Source organism: Sapajus apella, unplaced genomic scaffold (genome assembly GCF_009761245.1).
Source record: "Sapajus apella isolate SASKATOON/1434 unplaced genomic scaffold, GSC_monkey_1.0 scaffold2, whole genome shotgun sequence".
NCBI lineage: Eukaryota > Metazoa > Chordata > Mammalia > Primates > Cebidae > Sapajus > Sapajus apella.
Window position 1 is genome coordinate 79,694,955 of NW_022436942.1, and position 17,604 is coordinate 79,712,558.

General features: G+C 50.4%; 1 protein-coding gene and 1 pseudogene across 17 annotated transcripts in view; both read right to left on the minus strand.

Moving 5' to 3' along the window:
- The window catches only part of KDM2B (lysine demethylase 2B), a 165,418-nt gene that overhangs the window by 3,535 nt on the left and 144,279 nt on the right, over nucleotides 1-17,604 (minus strand). For 12 of the 17 annotated variants that reach the window (XM_032242217.1, XM_032242292.1, XM_032242281.1 and 9 more), the window contains 9 exons: nucleotides 12,593-12,736; nucleotides 11,778-11,864; nucleotides 11,340-11,609; nucleotides 11,012-11,125; nucleotides 10,315-10,353; nucleotides 9,483-10,162; nucleotides 8,388-8,551; nucleotides 8,133-8,294; nucleotides 7,275-7,493 (listed from right to left, as the gene is read on the minus strand). In XM_032242217.1, the coding sequence (XP_032098108.1) occupies nucleotides 7,275-7,493; nucleotides 8,133-8,294; nucleotides 8,388-8,551; nucleotides 9,483-10,162; nucleotides 10,315-10,353; nucleotides 11,012-11,125; nucleotides 11,340-11,609; nucleotides 11,778-11,864; nucleotides 12,593-12,736 (1,879 nt within the window). The remainder of the gene's footprint in view (nucleotides 1-7,274; nucleotides 7,494-8,132; nucleotides 8,295-8,387; nucleotides 8,552-9,482; nucleotides 10,163-10,314; nucleotides 10,354-11,011; nucleotides 11,126-11,339; nucleotides 11,610-11,777; nucleotides 11,865-12,592; nucleotides 12,737-17,604) is intronic. The other 5 variants (XM_032242225.1, XM_032242242.1, XM_032242259.1 and 2 more) reach the window with 3 other exon arrangements.
- Nucleotides 5,187-5,280, minus strand: LOC116527771 (annotated as a pseudogene).

The following is a 17,604-nucleotide window of genomic DNA, read 5'->3' on the forward strand; positions in this document are numbered from 1 at the left end:
GCTGCCTCCTTTTCTGAGTTGTCTTTGAGTACTAATTTGGGCCCTCTTTGGAGGCTCACTCGTGCCCAGCCAGCATTCTTCCTGGCTTGTGGTTCAAATATTCCCCAAAACTGGAGCTTAAGGACCCTTCCCATCAAAGAAGTTAGATGGAAAATACTTTCCTTTGGTCCCTCTGGAGTTGACTCCAGCCTGGTTTCTTAGACCCTCTACACACAGGCTGACAGATGTTTCCTGCTGGTGCAGGGGGCCTACCTGCCAGCCTGCCAGCCTACGGGGGAACATCACTTTTATTAACATCCTCATCATTTCTCCCTCGGCCTTTAAACACTTTAGATCTGGAATCGCACTACTTTGCCCAGGCTGGTCTAGAATTCCCAGACTCAAGTGATCACCGTCTTGAGTAGCTGGGACTAAAAGTGTGTGCCATTATGCCTTGCTTCAAGGAAGGGAAAGACTTGTACTTTGAAGACTATAAAGTATTGCTGAAAGAAACTAGACATAAATGTAAAGTCATCCTATGTTCGTGGATTGGAAGACTTAATACTATTAAGATGTCAGCACTACCTAAAGAAATCTACAGAAATCTATCCTAAAATTCATGTGAATGCATGGGACCCCAAGTTGTCCAAACAATCTAAGAAAAGAACAAAGTTGAAAAACTTGGGCTAGTCTGAAGCTGAGGTGGAAGATCACTTGGGCCCAGGAGTATGATTCTAGCCTGAGCAACAGAGTGAGACCCCGTATCCAAATAAAATACATAGGGGCCAGGCACGATGGCTCATGCCTGTAAGACCAGCACTTTGGGAAGCTGAGGTGGGTGTATCACTAGAGCCTAGGCATTCAAGACCAGCCTGAGCAACGTAGTGAAACCCCATCTCTATAAAAAACACCAACACAGGCCAGGCACAGTGGCTGACACCTGTAATTCCAGCACTACGGGAGGCCAAGGCAGGTGGATCACCTGAGGTCAGGAGCTGGAGACCAGTCTGGCCAACATGGTGAAACCTCATCTCTACTAAACATACAAAAATTAGCCAGGCAGGGTGGCAGGCCCCTGTAATTGCAGCTACTCAGGAGGTTGAGGCAAGAGACTCGCTTGAACCTGGGAGGCAGAGGTTGTGGTGAGCTGAAATCATGCACTCCAGCCTGGGCAACAGAGTAAGACTCTGTCTCAAAAAAAAAAAAAAAAAAAAAAAAAACAAAAAGCCACACACAAAAAAACACCAATATTAGCCAAACATGGTGGTCTGCACCTCTAGTCCCAACTACTTGGGAGGCTGAGGTGGGAGGATCACTTGAGCTTGGGAGCTAGAGCCTGCAGTGAGCCATGATCACACCACTGCACTTCAGCCTGGAGGACAGAGTAAGCCCGTCATTCATTCACTCATAAATAAAGCATGGTACAAGCATGCAGATAGACATATAGACCAATGCAGTAGAATCAAGACCTCGGCCAAGTGTGGTGGCTCACGCCTGTAATCCCAGCACTTTGGGAGGCCGAGGTGGGTGGATCAGCTGAGGTCAGGAGTACAAGACCAGCCTCCTGGCCAACATGGTGTGGTGGTGTGTGCCTGTATTCTGAGCTACTCAGGAGGCTAAGGCAGGAGAATCGTGTGAACCCGGGAGGCAGAGGTTGCAGTGAGCCAAGATCATGCCACTGCACTCCAGCCGGGGTGACAGAGCGAGAGTCTGTTTCAAAAAACAAGAATCAGAGCCCAGAAACAAATCCTCAAATATATGGTCAAGTGATATTTGACAAGGGTGCCGACAGCATTCAGTGAAGTAATAGATATCTTTTCAATAACTGTTGCTGGGAAAATTGGATTTCAACATGCAAAAGAATAAAAGACCTGGCCAGGTGTGGTGGTTCATGCCTATAATCCCAGAACTTTGGGAGGCTGAGATGGGTGGATCACAAGGTCAGAAGTTCCAGACAAGCCTGGCCAATATGGTGAAACCCTGTCTCTACTAAAAATACAAAAATTACCCAGGTGTGGTGGCGTGTGCCTCTAGTCGCGGCTACGTGGGAGGCCGAGGCAGAAGAATCACTTGAACATGGGAGGCGGAGGTTGCAGTGAGCCAAGATCACACCACTGCACTCCAGCCTAGGAGACAGAGTGAGACTCTGTCTCAAAAAAAAAAAAAAAAAAAAAAAAAAAAGATCCTGGGTGCAGTGGCTCATGCCTCTAATTCCAACACTTTGGGAGGCTGAGGTGGATGGATGGATGGATGACCTGAGGTTGGGAGTTCAAGACCAGCCTGATCAACATGGTAGAACCCCATTTCTACTAAAAATACAAAATGAGCCAGTCGTGGTGGCTCATGCCTGTAATCACAGCTGCTCAGGAGGCTGAGGTAGGAGAACTGCTTGAACCCAGGAGGCAGGGGTTGCAGTGAGCTGAGACTGCACCATTGCACTCCAACATGGGCAAAAAGAGCAAAACTCCATCTCAAAATAAAATAAATAAGCTGAACCCCTACCAACCATATAAAAAAATTAAGTGAAGATGATTTGAGACCTAAACATAAGAAAGAGGTAAAGCTGAAGCTCTTTACAAGCAAACAGGCTGGGTGCAGTGGCACACACCTGTAATCTCAGCACTTTGGGAGGCTGAGGTGGGTGGAGCATTTGAGGTCAGGAGTTTGAGACCAACCTGGTCAACATGGTGAAACCCCATCTCTACTAACAATATAAAAATTAAGGCAGGGTGTGGTGGCCCATGCCTGTAATCCCAGCACTTTGGGAGGCCAAGGCGGAGGGATCACCTGAGGTCAGGAGTTCGAGACCAGCCTGACCAACACAGTGAAACCCTATCTCTACTCGAGGCTGAGGCATGGGAATCACATGAACCCAGGAGGCGGAAGCTACAGTGAGCCAAGATCGTGCCATTGCACTCAAGCCTCGGTGACAGAGCAAGACTTCATCTCAAAAAAAAAAAAAAAACCACGAGAAATTCTTCATGACATTAGACTTTGCAATGATTGATATGACACCAAAACCACAGCCAACAAAAGGGGAAAAAGGCCAGATGCAGTGGCTCATGCCTATAATTCCAACATGTCGGGAGGCTTACGCAGGAGGACTGCTTGAGCCCAGGGGTTTGAGACCAGCCAGGGCAACACAGTGAGACCCTGTCTCTAAAACAGAAAAGAAGTCTGGGGATGAATGTTGGTAACAGTTGCAAAACACTGTGACTGTACTTAATGCCACTGAATTGTATGCCCAAAAATGGCAAAGGTGGTCCATTTTACATCATGTATTATCTTACTAAAACATAATTATTTTTGTAATTTTGGAAGCTGGAGAAGAGGTAATAATTTGGGAGACTTGAGAAGGCTTAACCCTGAAGTGGCTAAGGGGAAAGCAGAAAAGAATAATTATTCTACAGAACATCTCCAAGGTATTTAGTGGCGATTTCTTAGAAATTAATGTTGTACTGGAAGTGACAGGTACATTGCAAGATGGTGTTAGTGAGAAGGACCAGTTGAGAATCTGTTCGAGGAGCAGTAAGATGTCCAGATTCCTTTCCCAGAAGAAGACTGGGGTTTTAGTCTCTGATGAGCTGGGCTCCAGCAGGCACATTCAGCAGGCGTGCCCATTCAAAAGTGGGGGCTGCAGGAAATTTACTTGCTGACTGTTGAGAACCTCCTTCCCCTACCAATGGCGGGCCAGCCTATCCCCTTATGAGATCAAGGAGAGTCTGGCAATCCTGACCAGCTTAAGAGGAAGATGGAAAGATCCGATGGCCAGGTTTCTCCCAAGAAATGACCCACAGTAACCATCCTGTAAGTGTTGTCCATAGCAGACAAGCTCTAACCGCATGCCCAGAGTTTCTGATCACTCTTGAGTGGAGAGGACAAGAAAGTATCAGCACTCAAGCCGAGGAAAGCCTCTTCCCAAGGCAACTGACAGCATTTGAAGGGAACAGTCAGTGCAGAGAAGACAATAAAACCATCATTAACATCCTCAGGTAGGGAAATATCTGGCTCCAAGAAACAAGTCATTCCACAAAAAGTTCAGAGAATACAGTTTGAAAATTAAAAATGTAAGTTGAACCACGTGAAATTGCCAACATTTTACTTTTTTTGACCTACAAAAACAGCAGCTTCCCATGGTTCAACTGCACAACAGCTTAAATGAAAAACTCAGTGTATAAGCTGTATGATAAAGTAAGGGAAAACTCCCAGAAAATATAGCAAAAAGATACCGACATGGAAACTAGGAGAGAAGAGAGGAATCAGAGGACTAGTCCAGAAGGAGAAAACAGAGGGGAGGAAGTTAAGAAAGAATTCAAGAAGTTTTTTCTACAACTGAAGAACACAGATGTCTAGAATGAAGGACTTCTATGGTGGGTGAAATGGACTCAAACCAGTTTGTCATCAAAAATTACAGACAACTAGAGCCAATTTTCTATTAACTTCCAAGAGAGAAAATAGATTCACTGACAGATGAAGAATCAAATGGTTTTGGACCTTGCCTCTGGAAGGCAGAAGATGGTGGAACAAAACCTCCCACACTTTCTGCAGCAGCAGGGCCCCCAGACTAGGGTTCTATACCCAGCAGAACTAGCAACTAAATGGGAGGGTTTAATAAAAACAAATTCAGACATACAGGGTCCAGAAAATGTCTCTCACCAAATGTGAGGGTAAACCAAGAGAAAAGATGGAGATAAGGAAGGAGGGTACCTAGGAAAAGACAGAGCCCAAAGGAGTCCAGGATGGCAGCAGTGCAGCAGGTTGGGGTGGCCAGTCCCAGGGGAGAAAATGGAAGGGGAGGAAAAGAAGTCAGGAGGGAGGTCTCTTTACAAAACTGGTCAAGAGACTGATGAGCTGGGGGTGGGGAGGGGAGAACATTCAATTGTGGTATACCATTTGCATAGAAACAAAGCAAACAAAATGAGGCAATTCACTTATACAACAAAAATATTGAGCAAGAAAGAAAATGTACTCATAATACACTATTTGGCTAAATAGTGACCAACACTTAACATGGTCATAATAAGTGAAAGAATAGTGACAACGGAAAACTGGAAAAGATGGAGGGAGAAAAAGGGGGGGAAGGATATAATGTAATAAATCTTCATGTTATATTAATAGCAAGCTAATAAATATACCATGTCCATATAGAAAAACAAATCAAGAAATTGCAGTGCAGGCTTGCTATCTTTTAAATTTTGTTTTGAATTAAAAGTATGGAACACTTCACGAATTTGTGTGTCATCCTTGCGCAGGGGCCATGCTAATCTCTGTATTGTTCCGACGTTAGTATATGGGCTGCCCAAGACTAGGCTTGCTATTTTGAATGTGGAGGTAAACACTGAAGAAAGAACTCACTTAAGGCATTGCCTCAGGTAGTGAGGATGGGATGGAGAAGGGAAAGGCAAGGGGCTGCCTGAGCCCCCAGTAAATATTTCTGAGATGGAATTCAGCCAGAACAACAGCTAGAACTGCGACTTCACTTGTCATGAGACCAGATCCTCCAACCAAGTTTAAGGATCTCGAAGCATGTCATCATCTATTTCGTAGCACAGACTTCTTCCCGTTTCTGGTGCTTGCATCAGGACAAGCTTATTTTACCAGTAACTCAACTAGTTACATCAATGAGGGGAATGACTTTTTTTAAAGAAAACCTAGCAGAGTCTAGGTTTTAGAGATACACCTTAGTATATTTCACAGCTCTTAACAAGAATGCAGGCCAGGTGCAGTGGCTCATGCCTATAATCCCAGCACTTTGGGAGGCCGAGGCAGGTGGATCACTTGAGGTCAGGAGTTCAAGGCCAGCCTGGCCAACATGGTGAAACCCCATCTCTACCTAAAATAAAATATTAGCCAGACATGGTGGCAGATGCCTGAATCCCAGCTACTTGCAGGGCTGAGGCAGGAGAATTGCTTGAACCTGGGAGGTGGAGGTTGCAGTGAGTGGAGATATGCCACTGCACTCCAGCCTGGGCGGTAGAGCAAGACTCCGTCTCAAAAAAAATTGATAATAAAATAATTGAAAAGAGAATACAGAGAGCTGTATGCACTGAGATGAAAAGATGACCTCAGTGTATCATGCTGGAAAAACAAAATGTAGAAGATGACTTGCACACACACATACACAGCATGGACCACACCACAGGAGGGGATTTATACTGAGATCTCCTGTGCATGCATAATAACTAAACCAGGCTATAATGAAAAGATTTAATAAAACATCAGCGCTTAGGGTAAGAGGACTCGCAGGCTTCTCCAAAGGGCAGCCCATCACCAATTCAAGCCCATGACTTGGGCCTGGAGCTGGAGAGGCCTTAATTCACTCTGGTTCTTTGCCTCCATGAGGCAGGACAATCCCTGCCACTGAAACTTCATGAGGGGAAGGATTGGCTTCCTAGGTCCCGAAATGATCTCATCCCATCTAAAGCTCCCATGACCCTGCTGTGAGGCATGGTGGACAGAAAGGTTATCAGGCATGAATGTGTGTGGCAGAAAAGAAAACAACGTGCGTGTCATCGCTGTGCTGTGTCAAAATGTAATTGGAGGATGAAATAGGGGTGTCCTTAGTACTTGGTAATTTCCGAAGGTTAAAAAAAAAAACCCTTAAGTTTCTTTTTCTCTTTTTTTGGTCTCACCCAAACCCGACACCCCCCCAATCTAGACCATCCTAAGCTACCACAACAAAATCGGGTTAGTTGGGCTAAAAGCAGGCAGTATCACTCTGTGTACCTCACTGCACAGTGGAGCCCCAAGTCCTTCAGAACCAACTCTCGTCCCACCAGCAAGCGGAGCAAGTAAAGATTCTGCCGCAAAAGCCACAGACACAGAACAATAATGGAACTAACTGTGGGGTTTTCTTTTTCTCTCCAACAACAGGCCCCTTGATAGCAGGGTCATAAGGGGTGCATGTGAGTGACAACGGCAAGGCAAAGACAGAAACTAAGTTCCCTCCTGCCCACCAGGGCCAGTGCCTCCCGGCCTTTGCTGTCCCCACACCCTGGTTGTCAGTTGCTGGCTCCTCTGCACCCCCTTGGGAAGCTGTCCCTTGTCCGTGTTTTGGGTCAGGAACAACTGCTGTGTGCTCCCACCTGCTACCCGGCACTCTTTTGGGGTAGCAATTATTACAACTCTTAACAGTAACTCTTTGTTTAAATTGTTTCCCCTCTGGACTGGGCTGCCGCGTTTAGCACCTAACACTGTGACCACGTATTTGTGGACACACGAATCATTTTCCACAAACATGAAACTCCTGGCTCTCCCACAGTGTTGGGCAGACCTGTCGGGGGCCCCTGACTCACCAGACAGGTTGATCTCGGTTAAGGAGTCTCGGGTGGTGGTGCCGACAGCGGTGAGCAGGTTGATGGACTGGTCGGTGACGTGGTTACAGTAACTGAGGTGGAGCTTAGAGAGCAGGGGCATGTGGCGGATGATGAGCCGCAGGGAGGCGTCCGTGATGTCCAGGCCTGCCAGGCGCAACTCCACGATGTTCCGGAGCTTGCTCCGATTGTCCATCTGACCTGGTGGGGCAGGAAGGAGGGGGCGACCTGTCAATCTGACTTAGGAGGCTTAGTCACATTGACATGACACTCTAAAAGGGCCACCAGCCAGACAGAACACTCAGATTTCATTTAGTTATCAACTGCTTCTTCCCAAAATCAGAATTCCAACAGTTAAAAATCAGACTCCACATCAAGCCTTAGACTTCTAGATTCTCTTGAAAAACTAAAAGATCTAGAAACACTAGGCCCACACTCTACCCGGGAGTCGCCAAGCCAACCAGTGCAGAGGTGGCACCACATCTCTGATCTCCGTGGCTTGGCAAGAAGCACGGACCTAGACAGCCCAGCCCAGGGGGGAGGCGCCATCCTGGAAGCCCTCGCGCAACCACACGGATCCTGATGGCAGTGGAGACTGGAAACCAACGAGGGGCAAGTCAACAGAAAAGCAGTTAGACGCACAGAGCCCCCAGGAGGAGTATCGCATGTGCACAGGAGAGGCTGCCTCCTCCCAGATTCCCTCTGTGCCTGAAGCAAACTGAGAACACAACAGCAGAGACTCATCCCTATGTCCTCTGGGGAAGGGCTGGGGCTGGAGAAGAATGGAGGACATGCTGGGGTCTGGGGCTAAAAACAGAAAACCCCAGCCTGGCAACTCACCTGGCCTGTTATCTGTGGGCGGGGACAGGAGATCCCGCATCTGGGCATCCTTTAGTCCCTCTACCCACTGAACATCCAGGGTCCGGAGCAGTGGACAACTGGAGCTGCAAAGGGCAGAGACTGCGATCCATGAGCAGCCCGACAGCACCAAGTCCCGGAGCCCTGGAAGGAACACAGAAAGGGGCACAGGTCAGGGGATGCGCCCCCAGAACCCATCGCAGCAGACACACTCGGGGCCCTTGGCCCAGGGCTCACCAGGCAGCCGGTTGATGAGCCAGCTCAGCTGCTTCTTGGAGATATTGGTCCAGCTGAGGTCGAGGGAGACGGGCTGTCGCCGGATGATGCCGCTCAGCATCAGGGGTGTGATAGACTTGCAGTGGTTCAGGTCAATGCGGGTCCACAACCGCTTATCACAGCACCTGGGGACCGGCCCGGTGGGGATACATCATCAGAGTTGGGGCTCCTCTGGGAAGCCCATGCACAGCTATAACTCTCCCCACCTACCAACCTCTAGAGGCAGCTCCTTAACTCAGCTCTCTAGACCCTTCTCTGTATAGTATCCGTCCTGCCCCCACACAGCACCTCCCCTCTGTTCTGACAGCCATGGTCCTCGCACTCCACAATATTTACTTACTGAGACAGAGTCTCGCTTTGTCACCCAGGCTGGAGTGTAGTGGTGCAATCTCTGCTCACCACAACCTCCGTCTCCCAGGTTCAAGCAATTCTCCGAGGTTCAAACCTCCCATGTAGCTGAGATTATAGGTATGTGCCACATGCCCAGCTAATTTTTGTATTTTTAGTAGAAACGGGGTTTCACCATGTTGGCCAGGCTGGTCTTGAACTCCTGACTTCAAGTGATCCCCCGCCTTGGCCTCCCAACATGTTGGGTTACAGGCCTGAGCTACTGTGCCCAGCCTCCATCAAGTATTTACAATGGGCTTTACAATGCCCTCTACCAGCTGTTCCTCCAAACAACCCCGTGAGGCAGGCGTATGCCAGTTCACACAAGAGGGTAAGGCAGAGCTACGGCCAGAAAGCTGGTAAATATCAGCTGGGACTCAAGTTGCAACTGGCAGCCTTGCTGGAAACCTGGACTAATTCTCGTAAGTCAAGGACTCCAGGTGGTCCTCGCTTCACCCTCCAGGAAGCTAAATCAGGGAGCAAACAGGGTCACCTCCTCCTCTGACAAGACCAGAGGGGCCACCGTAGCCAGCTGAAACACTTTGTGGAGCACAGTGAAGCCGTACGGGGGCTTGGAAGGAAAAAGCATCACCAGTGACTCCACACACACAGGCTGTCTCTGGTGCCACCTGAGCCTTAACCTAGAGCCCAACGCGGGCTGCTGCTCACCAGCGGTTCCAGGTCCTGCAGACCCGCATGCAGACACACAGGTCTTGGTGGCTGAGGTAGCTGAAGACGGCCATCCACACCTCCCTGTGCATGACGTGGGCTGCCCCGTCATCCAGGGGCAGTGAGTCAGGCGGGGGGCTGATGGGGGGTGGCCGGATCACATGGCGCTCCATCTGGATACACTTGGGCGGGGACACAGAGGGCGGGGGCCGGGAGATGACTCGGGGCGGGCTGCGCAGGCCAGGCCCCAGCTGGTGCCGCAGCTCCCGGGGGGTGCCGTTGAGCCCCTTGCTGAAGCGGTGGGGGCGCTCGCAGACACCCGGGGGCCGCCTGGGCTCCTCGCCCTCACTCTCAGGCTCCGACTTGATGGGCTGCTGGTTCTCGTTGGCCAGGCTGCTCTCCGTTCTCTGGATCTCGTGGTTGAGCTCCTTGCTCAGCTCCCTGCTGAGCTCCTTGTTGGGGAGCCGCCGCTTCCGGCGTATCTTCACCTTCTTCTTCTCCTCTGGGCCCTCAGCCCCCTCAGTGCTGGGTCCCGCAGTGGGCGAGCTGGAGCGGGAGTGGTCGCTCTCCCTGGTCTTGGGGGGTGCCTCAGGCAGATCGTCCTCGGGTTCTTGCTTGAAGCGCCGGAGGGGCTTGTTGGCCAGTGCCATGCGGTCCTCCGCGTTCTTCCAGGACCGCCGCTGAGGGCAAGAACAGAGAGGGAGGGCGGTCAGCCTCTGGGGCTCAGGGCTGCACCCACCCCAGGGCTCCTGCCCCTGTCATGGGACTGTGGCCCAGGGAGCTGCCGTGCAGCTCTGACGGCTCGGGCACAAGAGGGAGGGGAAGACAGTACCTTTTTCCTGAAAAGCTTATCTTCTTTGCCAGGTTTAAGCTGTCATGGGAAAGAAAGGACGAAAAGCTTGCTCCCCAGGCTCGTGGGATTTGATCCCCCTGACACCCCACTCCACCCCACCTCACGAGTCCACAGTCTCTAGAGGAGGGACTAGAGGGACACCTTCCCCACAAATGCCATCTCCTTCACGTCTGGCCAACAGACGGGTGTGCCCTGCCTGTGGCTTTCAACGAAAAAGCTGAAAGTAGGGGTATGGTTGAATTGTTCCCACCCAACTGACCTCCCACCCCACAGACCCAGAGATGTGCAGTTGCCCATTCAAATCAGCCTTGGCTCTGGGAGTCAGTTCTGGAGCACAGGCCTGTGGGCATCCCTGGCCCAGCCAGAAAGGCCAGTGCTGGGAGAGACTCCTGGCGCCACCTTGTGGCTACTGACAGCACGGCGGTGGGCAGAGCAGGACCACCGGGCTCCTCCAAGGTTCCCTGGACTCACAGCTTCCATCCCAACCAACAGAGGCTCTTGTCACAGACAGCTTCCCAGGCCTCCAGCCAGAACCAAGAGCCAGAGATCTGGGGCCGAGGCCTGGGAAGCATTGGGAGAGGCAGCAGTGGGGTGGAGGACCAGCGGGGTGGGGTGGGGGACAGCTCGGGACTCGCCAGTCCCCAGGGCCTCAGGAGGGCGTGCGTCGTGGGAGCACCTGCTGCTGGAAGTAAGTGAGACTGGATCTCCACCAGGGGCTGAGGCTGCTGCCTAGAGGGGGCCTCGGCGAGAGGTGAGAGGAGGAACCGGGGGACGTTTGAAGCGATGAGGCCTAAAGGGGGGGGTGGGAAGAGGAGTGACTCGCTGGGTTTCCCCTCCTTTCTTTGGGGCAGGGCTCTCAGGACTTAGGTGACCTGCTCAGGGCAGCAAGAGGCTGGGATTATCCCAAGCTCTACCTGCTGCCCACCCCTGCCCCATTCCTCCAACCCAGCACCCGGGACCAGCCAGACCACCCACTTCGCCTCCCAGCCCCTCCTGGTCCTTACCCGCTTGCGTCCACTCAGCTCCTGGGGCTTCTCGTATTTCCGCTTCTTCCTCAGGTGCACATCGTCAGACTTCCTTCGCAGGACGCCGTCTGGGGGCGCCTTCTTGGGGTGCTCGTCCGACCTGCGCCGGGGTGCCTCCTCACACTCACTCCTCCGCTTGGCAGGCTCCTGTCCTTCCTTGTTGTCCCGGTTCATCTTCTGCTCCTTGAGCAGGGAGCCGGGCAGGTTGGAGGCGTACTTAAAGCCAGGGCCACGCTTTTGCTTGTAGGCCAAAAAGAGGGAAGGAAGAGACCAACTGTATACCTTTGGACTTGCCCTTCCTCCTCCCCAAGTCCACGGCACCCCACCTGCCTCACACTCCTGGGACAGGCTGGTCCCTGCCAGGCCCAGGCCCGCCCCTCTCCAGGCTGACCCTGGGACTTGGAGCCCAGCACTCACTTTCCCGGTCTTGCCGGCATGGTTACACTTCGGACACTCCCAGCAGTTTGGAAGCTCATCGTTGACCACACCCTCTGACTCCTTAATCTGCAGAGAACATCAGGACTCAGAAGACGGCAAGGCGGAGAAGGGGCCCATGGGCATGAGGCTCTGTGATGCCACATCTTCCAGAAACAGCAGCACCCCCTCCCCAATGTCACGTCTATCCTGTTTCCAGCCGAAAGAAAACAGCCGCATAGGCTGGCACAGACGGGTGACTGTGGATCCAAGCCAGGGTTCAGAGGCTGAGCCCTTCTGCCTCTCTGGGACCTGGGGCAAGTCACTCCATCTCTGTGGGCTGGTGTCCTTGGCCATCTCACTGGGGGGGGGGGGCGGTATGACGCAGGTAAAGCCACCAGCTCAGGACCTGGCACGCAGAAAGGACTTTGCAGATCACTCTACTGGGTGCTGGGGGAAGGAAGGAGTCAGGTGTTGAACCCTGTTCTCCCAGAAGCCTGGGGCCACCTGGAGGCTCTCCCTCTGGCCCAGCGGCAACCAAGCAGCCTGTGTTTGCTGTCCGCTGAGACTCTGGGAACCTTCTCTGGTTCTGACCGCCTGGGAGGTGAGGGTGTGTTTATTCATTTGATAACACTGGGTCTCTGGGGTGCTCCAGGCCCTCTTTGCCCTGAGCTTATCCCTTGACACACAGGATCACCCAGACGCAGGGTCTGCCAGGAATTCACCTCACTGTCTGCATCCCACCACCTCACCGGCATCTCCAGGAACCCCACCTGCCCCACAGCATCAGCACCACCCATCCCCACAGGGCTGCTCACCTTAAGGCATCCGGGGTGGATGATTTCATTGCAGATGGAGCACTCCATGAGCATGAGGTTAAACTTGCCTTCCTCTTCTTCCACCGTGTCTTCCTTCCCTGCCTCGCCACACACGAGGCACACGGCGGTGTGGGGCAGCACTGGCTAAGGAGCCAGAGAGAAGAAAAGTCAGCAGGGGCACGGAGCACAGACCCCCGGGGTGGGGGGCAGGTCAAGGGCAATGAGCTGCTCCCTTCAGGCCTCCAGGAGACACCAGGAAAGTGGCCCAGGCACATTCGCTCACTCAATCATCCAAATACTTATCAGGCTACTACCTCCACATGCCAGATACTATTAAATGCTGGGGATACAGCAAGGAACAAGACAGCTCAAAATCTCTGCCATCCAGACCTTACATTTTAGTGGAGGGAGGCAGACAAAATGAATAGAGCATGTTTGAGACAGAGACATGGGGGGAAATTAGAAGGCTGGGGTGAGGGGTGGAAGGGGGGCTGATTTTAAATACAGAGGTCAGGGAAGGCCTCACATTCAGAAAAGTCCCAAAGGAGCTGGGGCGTGAACCCAGCCCAGATCCATGCAAATGAGATGAGGCTGCACCTCACCAGTGGGTATTTAAGGCACATACCATGGACTGTGGGGCTCCCAAGACCTTTACAGAGAGGCTACGAGGTCAGAACTGTCTTTGGAATAACAGATGTGATTTGCCTTTTGCACAGTGTTGATACTTGTACTGTTGGATGAACCTGCTGGCCCCTCAGCACCAGTCAAGGCAAGGCCCCTAGCTGCACCAGCAGCCACAGAGGGACTCATGGCCACAGGCTTGTTAAAAAGATCACCAGTTTCATCTAAGAATATCCCTGATGAAAAATTACTTGATGAAAACCTTCCCCTTGAGTACATATCCTTTTCACATGCTTTGTGACAATAAGAAGTATGTGTAAAGTGCCCCTGCACACAGGTGACGTGTACCAAAGGAAAGGCACTCGAGACTGAGCTGTGAGCTGAAATGGCCACTTCCTCCATAGATTATTTTTTACTTAAAGGAATGACTGACAGAAACCCCCTGGGCATTGGTGTATTTTTGTGAACATCAAAGAAGTGACCTTGTCATTTCTAGAAAAATAACTGACAGCATTCATTGCAGATGACAAAAATTCAAGTTTCTGAATGAAAATTAAACTTTTGGAAAACTTACATGAGTCACCATAATCTGCACAGCTTCCCAATACTGAAAGACTTTTCTGATAAGATCAGTGATCATATTAACAAATGTGATTTTTAAAATATTATGTCATGCGCCAATATTTGGAATATCTGCCTAACTCAGGGAGCCAATATTTCCCAGATGACCAATGCATGGTGTTACAACATCATGCTGGTGCAAATGAGCTACTCAAAGTGCAAGGCAGGCTGATGACTTTCAATGTAACAGTATGAAGAGCTCATTGATACAGTTTCAGATTCCACATTGCAACTAACCTTTAAAAAACCCCCTGTTGAGTTCTAGTTGAATATCAGAATATCCACAATTATCAAAAAAGCTATTAAAGTACTCCTCCCTTTTCCAACTAGTGCATCTGTGTGAGGCTGAATTTTCCTCATACTCCCTACAGAACAACATATCAGAATAGACAAAACACAGAAGCAGATATTAAAATTTCAGGTCTTTTTTTTTTTTTTTTGGAGACGGAGTCTTGCTCTGTTGCCTCTCGGCTCACTGCAACCTCCGCCTCCCAGGTTCAAGCAATTGTACTGCCTCAGTCTCCAAAGTAGCTGGGATTACAGGCATGAGCCACCGCACCTGGCAATACCAGGTCTTTTCTAATGAACCAGACATAAAAGAGATTCACAAAGACATAAAACAATGCCATTCTTCCTATTAATTATTTTTGTTTTGGAAAATTTGATTATTTCTCATAAAAATATGTTATTTCTTATTTATTTATTTATTTTTCAGACGGTGTCCTGCTCTGTTGCCCAGACTGGTCTGCAGTGGCATGGTCTCCGCCCACTGCAACCTCCATCCACCTCCCATGTTCAAGCAATTCTCCCGCCTCAGCCTCCTGAGTGGCTGGGACTACAAGTGCACTGGCTAATTTTTGTATTTTTAGTAGAGATGGGGGTTTCACCCTGTTGGCCAGGCTGGTCTTAAACTCCTGGCTGGCCTCAAGTGATCCTCCCACCTCGGCCTCCCAAAGTGCTGGGATTGCAGGTGTGAGCCACTGTGACCAGTCAAATTATGTTATTTCTATTAACATGTCACTGGCTTTCTTGTTATTTTAAGATAAATTTAAAATCTAAAAAGCATTTCTTGGTCAGGCATGGTAGTACATACCTGTAATCCCAGGACTTTGGGAGGCCAAGGCAGGCAGACTGCCTAAGCCCAGGAGTTTGCGACTAGCCTGGACAATGTGGCAAACCCTGTCCTTACAAATTACAAAAATTAATTGGGCATAGTGGTGAATGCCTGTAATCCCAGCTACTTGGGAGGCTGAGGTGAGAGGATCACTTGAGCCCAGGAGGTAGAGGCTGCAGTGAGCCATGAGCACACCATTGTACTCTAGCTGGGCAACAGAGCCAGATTCTGTCTAAATACATATATATGTAAGTTTTAATTTATGTTTTTCTTTTAGCTAAAGTTCTTTCATACCAAACTCAGTTTAAAATTTCTTTTCTTTCTTTTTTTTATTTGAGACGGACTTTCGCTCTGTTGCCCAGGCTGCGCAGAGAAGCTTCAAGCAGGCTGGGATATATACACCACTGGTAAGTGAAGAAGACTTGATGAAATGGCACAAATGTTTGAATTCTAATAAATAGGACACAGAAGGCAAGGCAGTCATCGTTCCTTCAACAAATACTAAACGCACACTGCCACGGCCTGAAGCAAGGTCCTAGGGGTACGGAAGTGAGGGAGACGGCTGCTCCCCATGAGCTATTTGGGAAGACAAAGACTTAAGTTGTTGAAATCCAAAGAAAGCATGGAAAAGTCATGTTCAAGAGTTATCAGAAGCAGCAGAGGCTGATTTCTGGAGGGCTCAGAGGACAGGGTGGAGAGAAGCCAAGTGGGGAAGGCAGTGGGGTCTCGAGGTGAAAGACGACATAGCAACCTGCACAGAGCAGGCTGGGCCAAAGTGGACGGCTGGGGACCAGACTGCAGTGTGGGGCACAGGGTGAGGCACAGCCCACACGGCAAGAAGAGGGTCTGTGGTGGGGTGGGGCAGATGGCAGAGCTGGCTCTGAGCCAGGTGGCAGGATGGGAGGTATCACCAAAGGTGAAGCTCCTGCAGAGAGTGGCGGGACTGTTGGGGGCCATGGGAAAGTGGGGGGAGGGGAAGAGACTGCACAACACCGGCACAACACTGGGCACGACACCAGCAGGGACATGGTAAAGAGGGGAGGAAGCTACAGAGGCAGCCCCAGGGGCGGAGCAAAGGGAGGGGCCAGAAGAGGAAGACCGGTGGGCCTGCATATATCACAGGTGGGTAATGCGTGGGAAGTGCCCTCGCAGAGCAGAAGGGCTGGGAGAAGAGTAAGAAGCACCCGAAGGGTCAGGCAAAGCCTGCATCTGCTATTAGTCCCAGACGCCATGTCAGGCTGAAGAGAGTAGAAGACGTAGAAAAATGGGGTTTCCTTCAACCAGCATGCCCTGCGCCAGGCACCAGAGCTGCAAGGATAAGGTGGCACCCGAGACAGGTTTCCTATAACTGGGCCCAGCACACTGGGGGTGGGAGAAAGTGTCATGCCAAAGAAGAAAAGACAGCTGTGGGTTTATTGCTGGTGCACAGTGAGTTTTAGGTGACACCATTAAAAAACCCAATAGTTGCTATAGACAAGCTCTTTTAAGTTCGATAGGATCCAATGGGTCACATGGACCCTCTCTCCAAAAAATGTACATCCATGCATGCATACAGACAAAAATGCATTTAATTTCAGGAAGGCTCACAAATTCCCTGAAATCTGTGGAAATGTCCTGGGGTTTGGGGACCAATTAAAAGCACAAGCAGTGAAACTAAACTTCTGCAGCAAAGAAGGAACTGACAGAGTGAAACGGCAATCTACAGGATGGGAGAAAATCCTTGCAAACCAGAGACCTGATAAGGGTTAATATTCAAAACATATGAAGAAGTTCTCTAACTCAACAACAAAAACCCCCAAAAGAAAACCAATTTAGGCGGGGTGTGGTGGCTCACACCTGTAATCTCAGCACTTTGGGAGGCTGAGGCAGGTGGATCACCTGAGGTCAGCAGTTCAAGACCAGCCTGACCAACAGAGTGAAGCCCTGCCTCTGCCAGAAATACAAAAAATAGCTGGTGTGGTGATACACGCCTGTGATCCCAACTACTTGAGAGGCTGAGGCAGCAGAAGTGCTTGAACCTGGGAGGCAGAGGTTGCAGTGAGCCAGGATTGCACCACTGCACTCCAGCCTGGGCAACAAAGTGAGACTCCATCTCAAAAAAGGAAACCACTTTCAAATGGGCTAAGGACTCAAACAGACATTTCTCCAAAGAAGACAGATAAACAACCAATAAGCACATAAGAAGATGCTCAACATCACTAAGCGTTAGGGAAATGCAAATGAAAGCCACAGTGAGATGCTACCTCATACACATTAGGATGGCTACTGAAAGCAAACAAACTGGCTGGATGCAGTGGCTCACGCCTGTAATCCCAGCACTTTGGGAGGCCGAGGCGGGCAGATCACCTGAGGTCAGCAGTTCAAGACCAGCCTGGCCAACATGGTGAAACCTTGTCTCTACTAAAAAATACAAAAATCAGCCCAGTGTGGTGGCCGGTGCCTGTAATCCTACCTATTCGGGAGGCTGAGGCAGGAGAATCGCTTCAACCAGGGAGGTGGAGGTTGCAGTGAGCCGAGATCGTGCCACTGCACTCCAGCCTCGGCAACAAGAGTGAAACTCTGTCTCAAAAGAAAGTAAATTAAAAAAAAAAAAAAAAAGCAACAAACAAAAACCCCTTAACATAACAGATGTTGGTGGGGATACAGAAAAACAGGA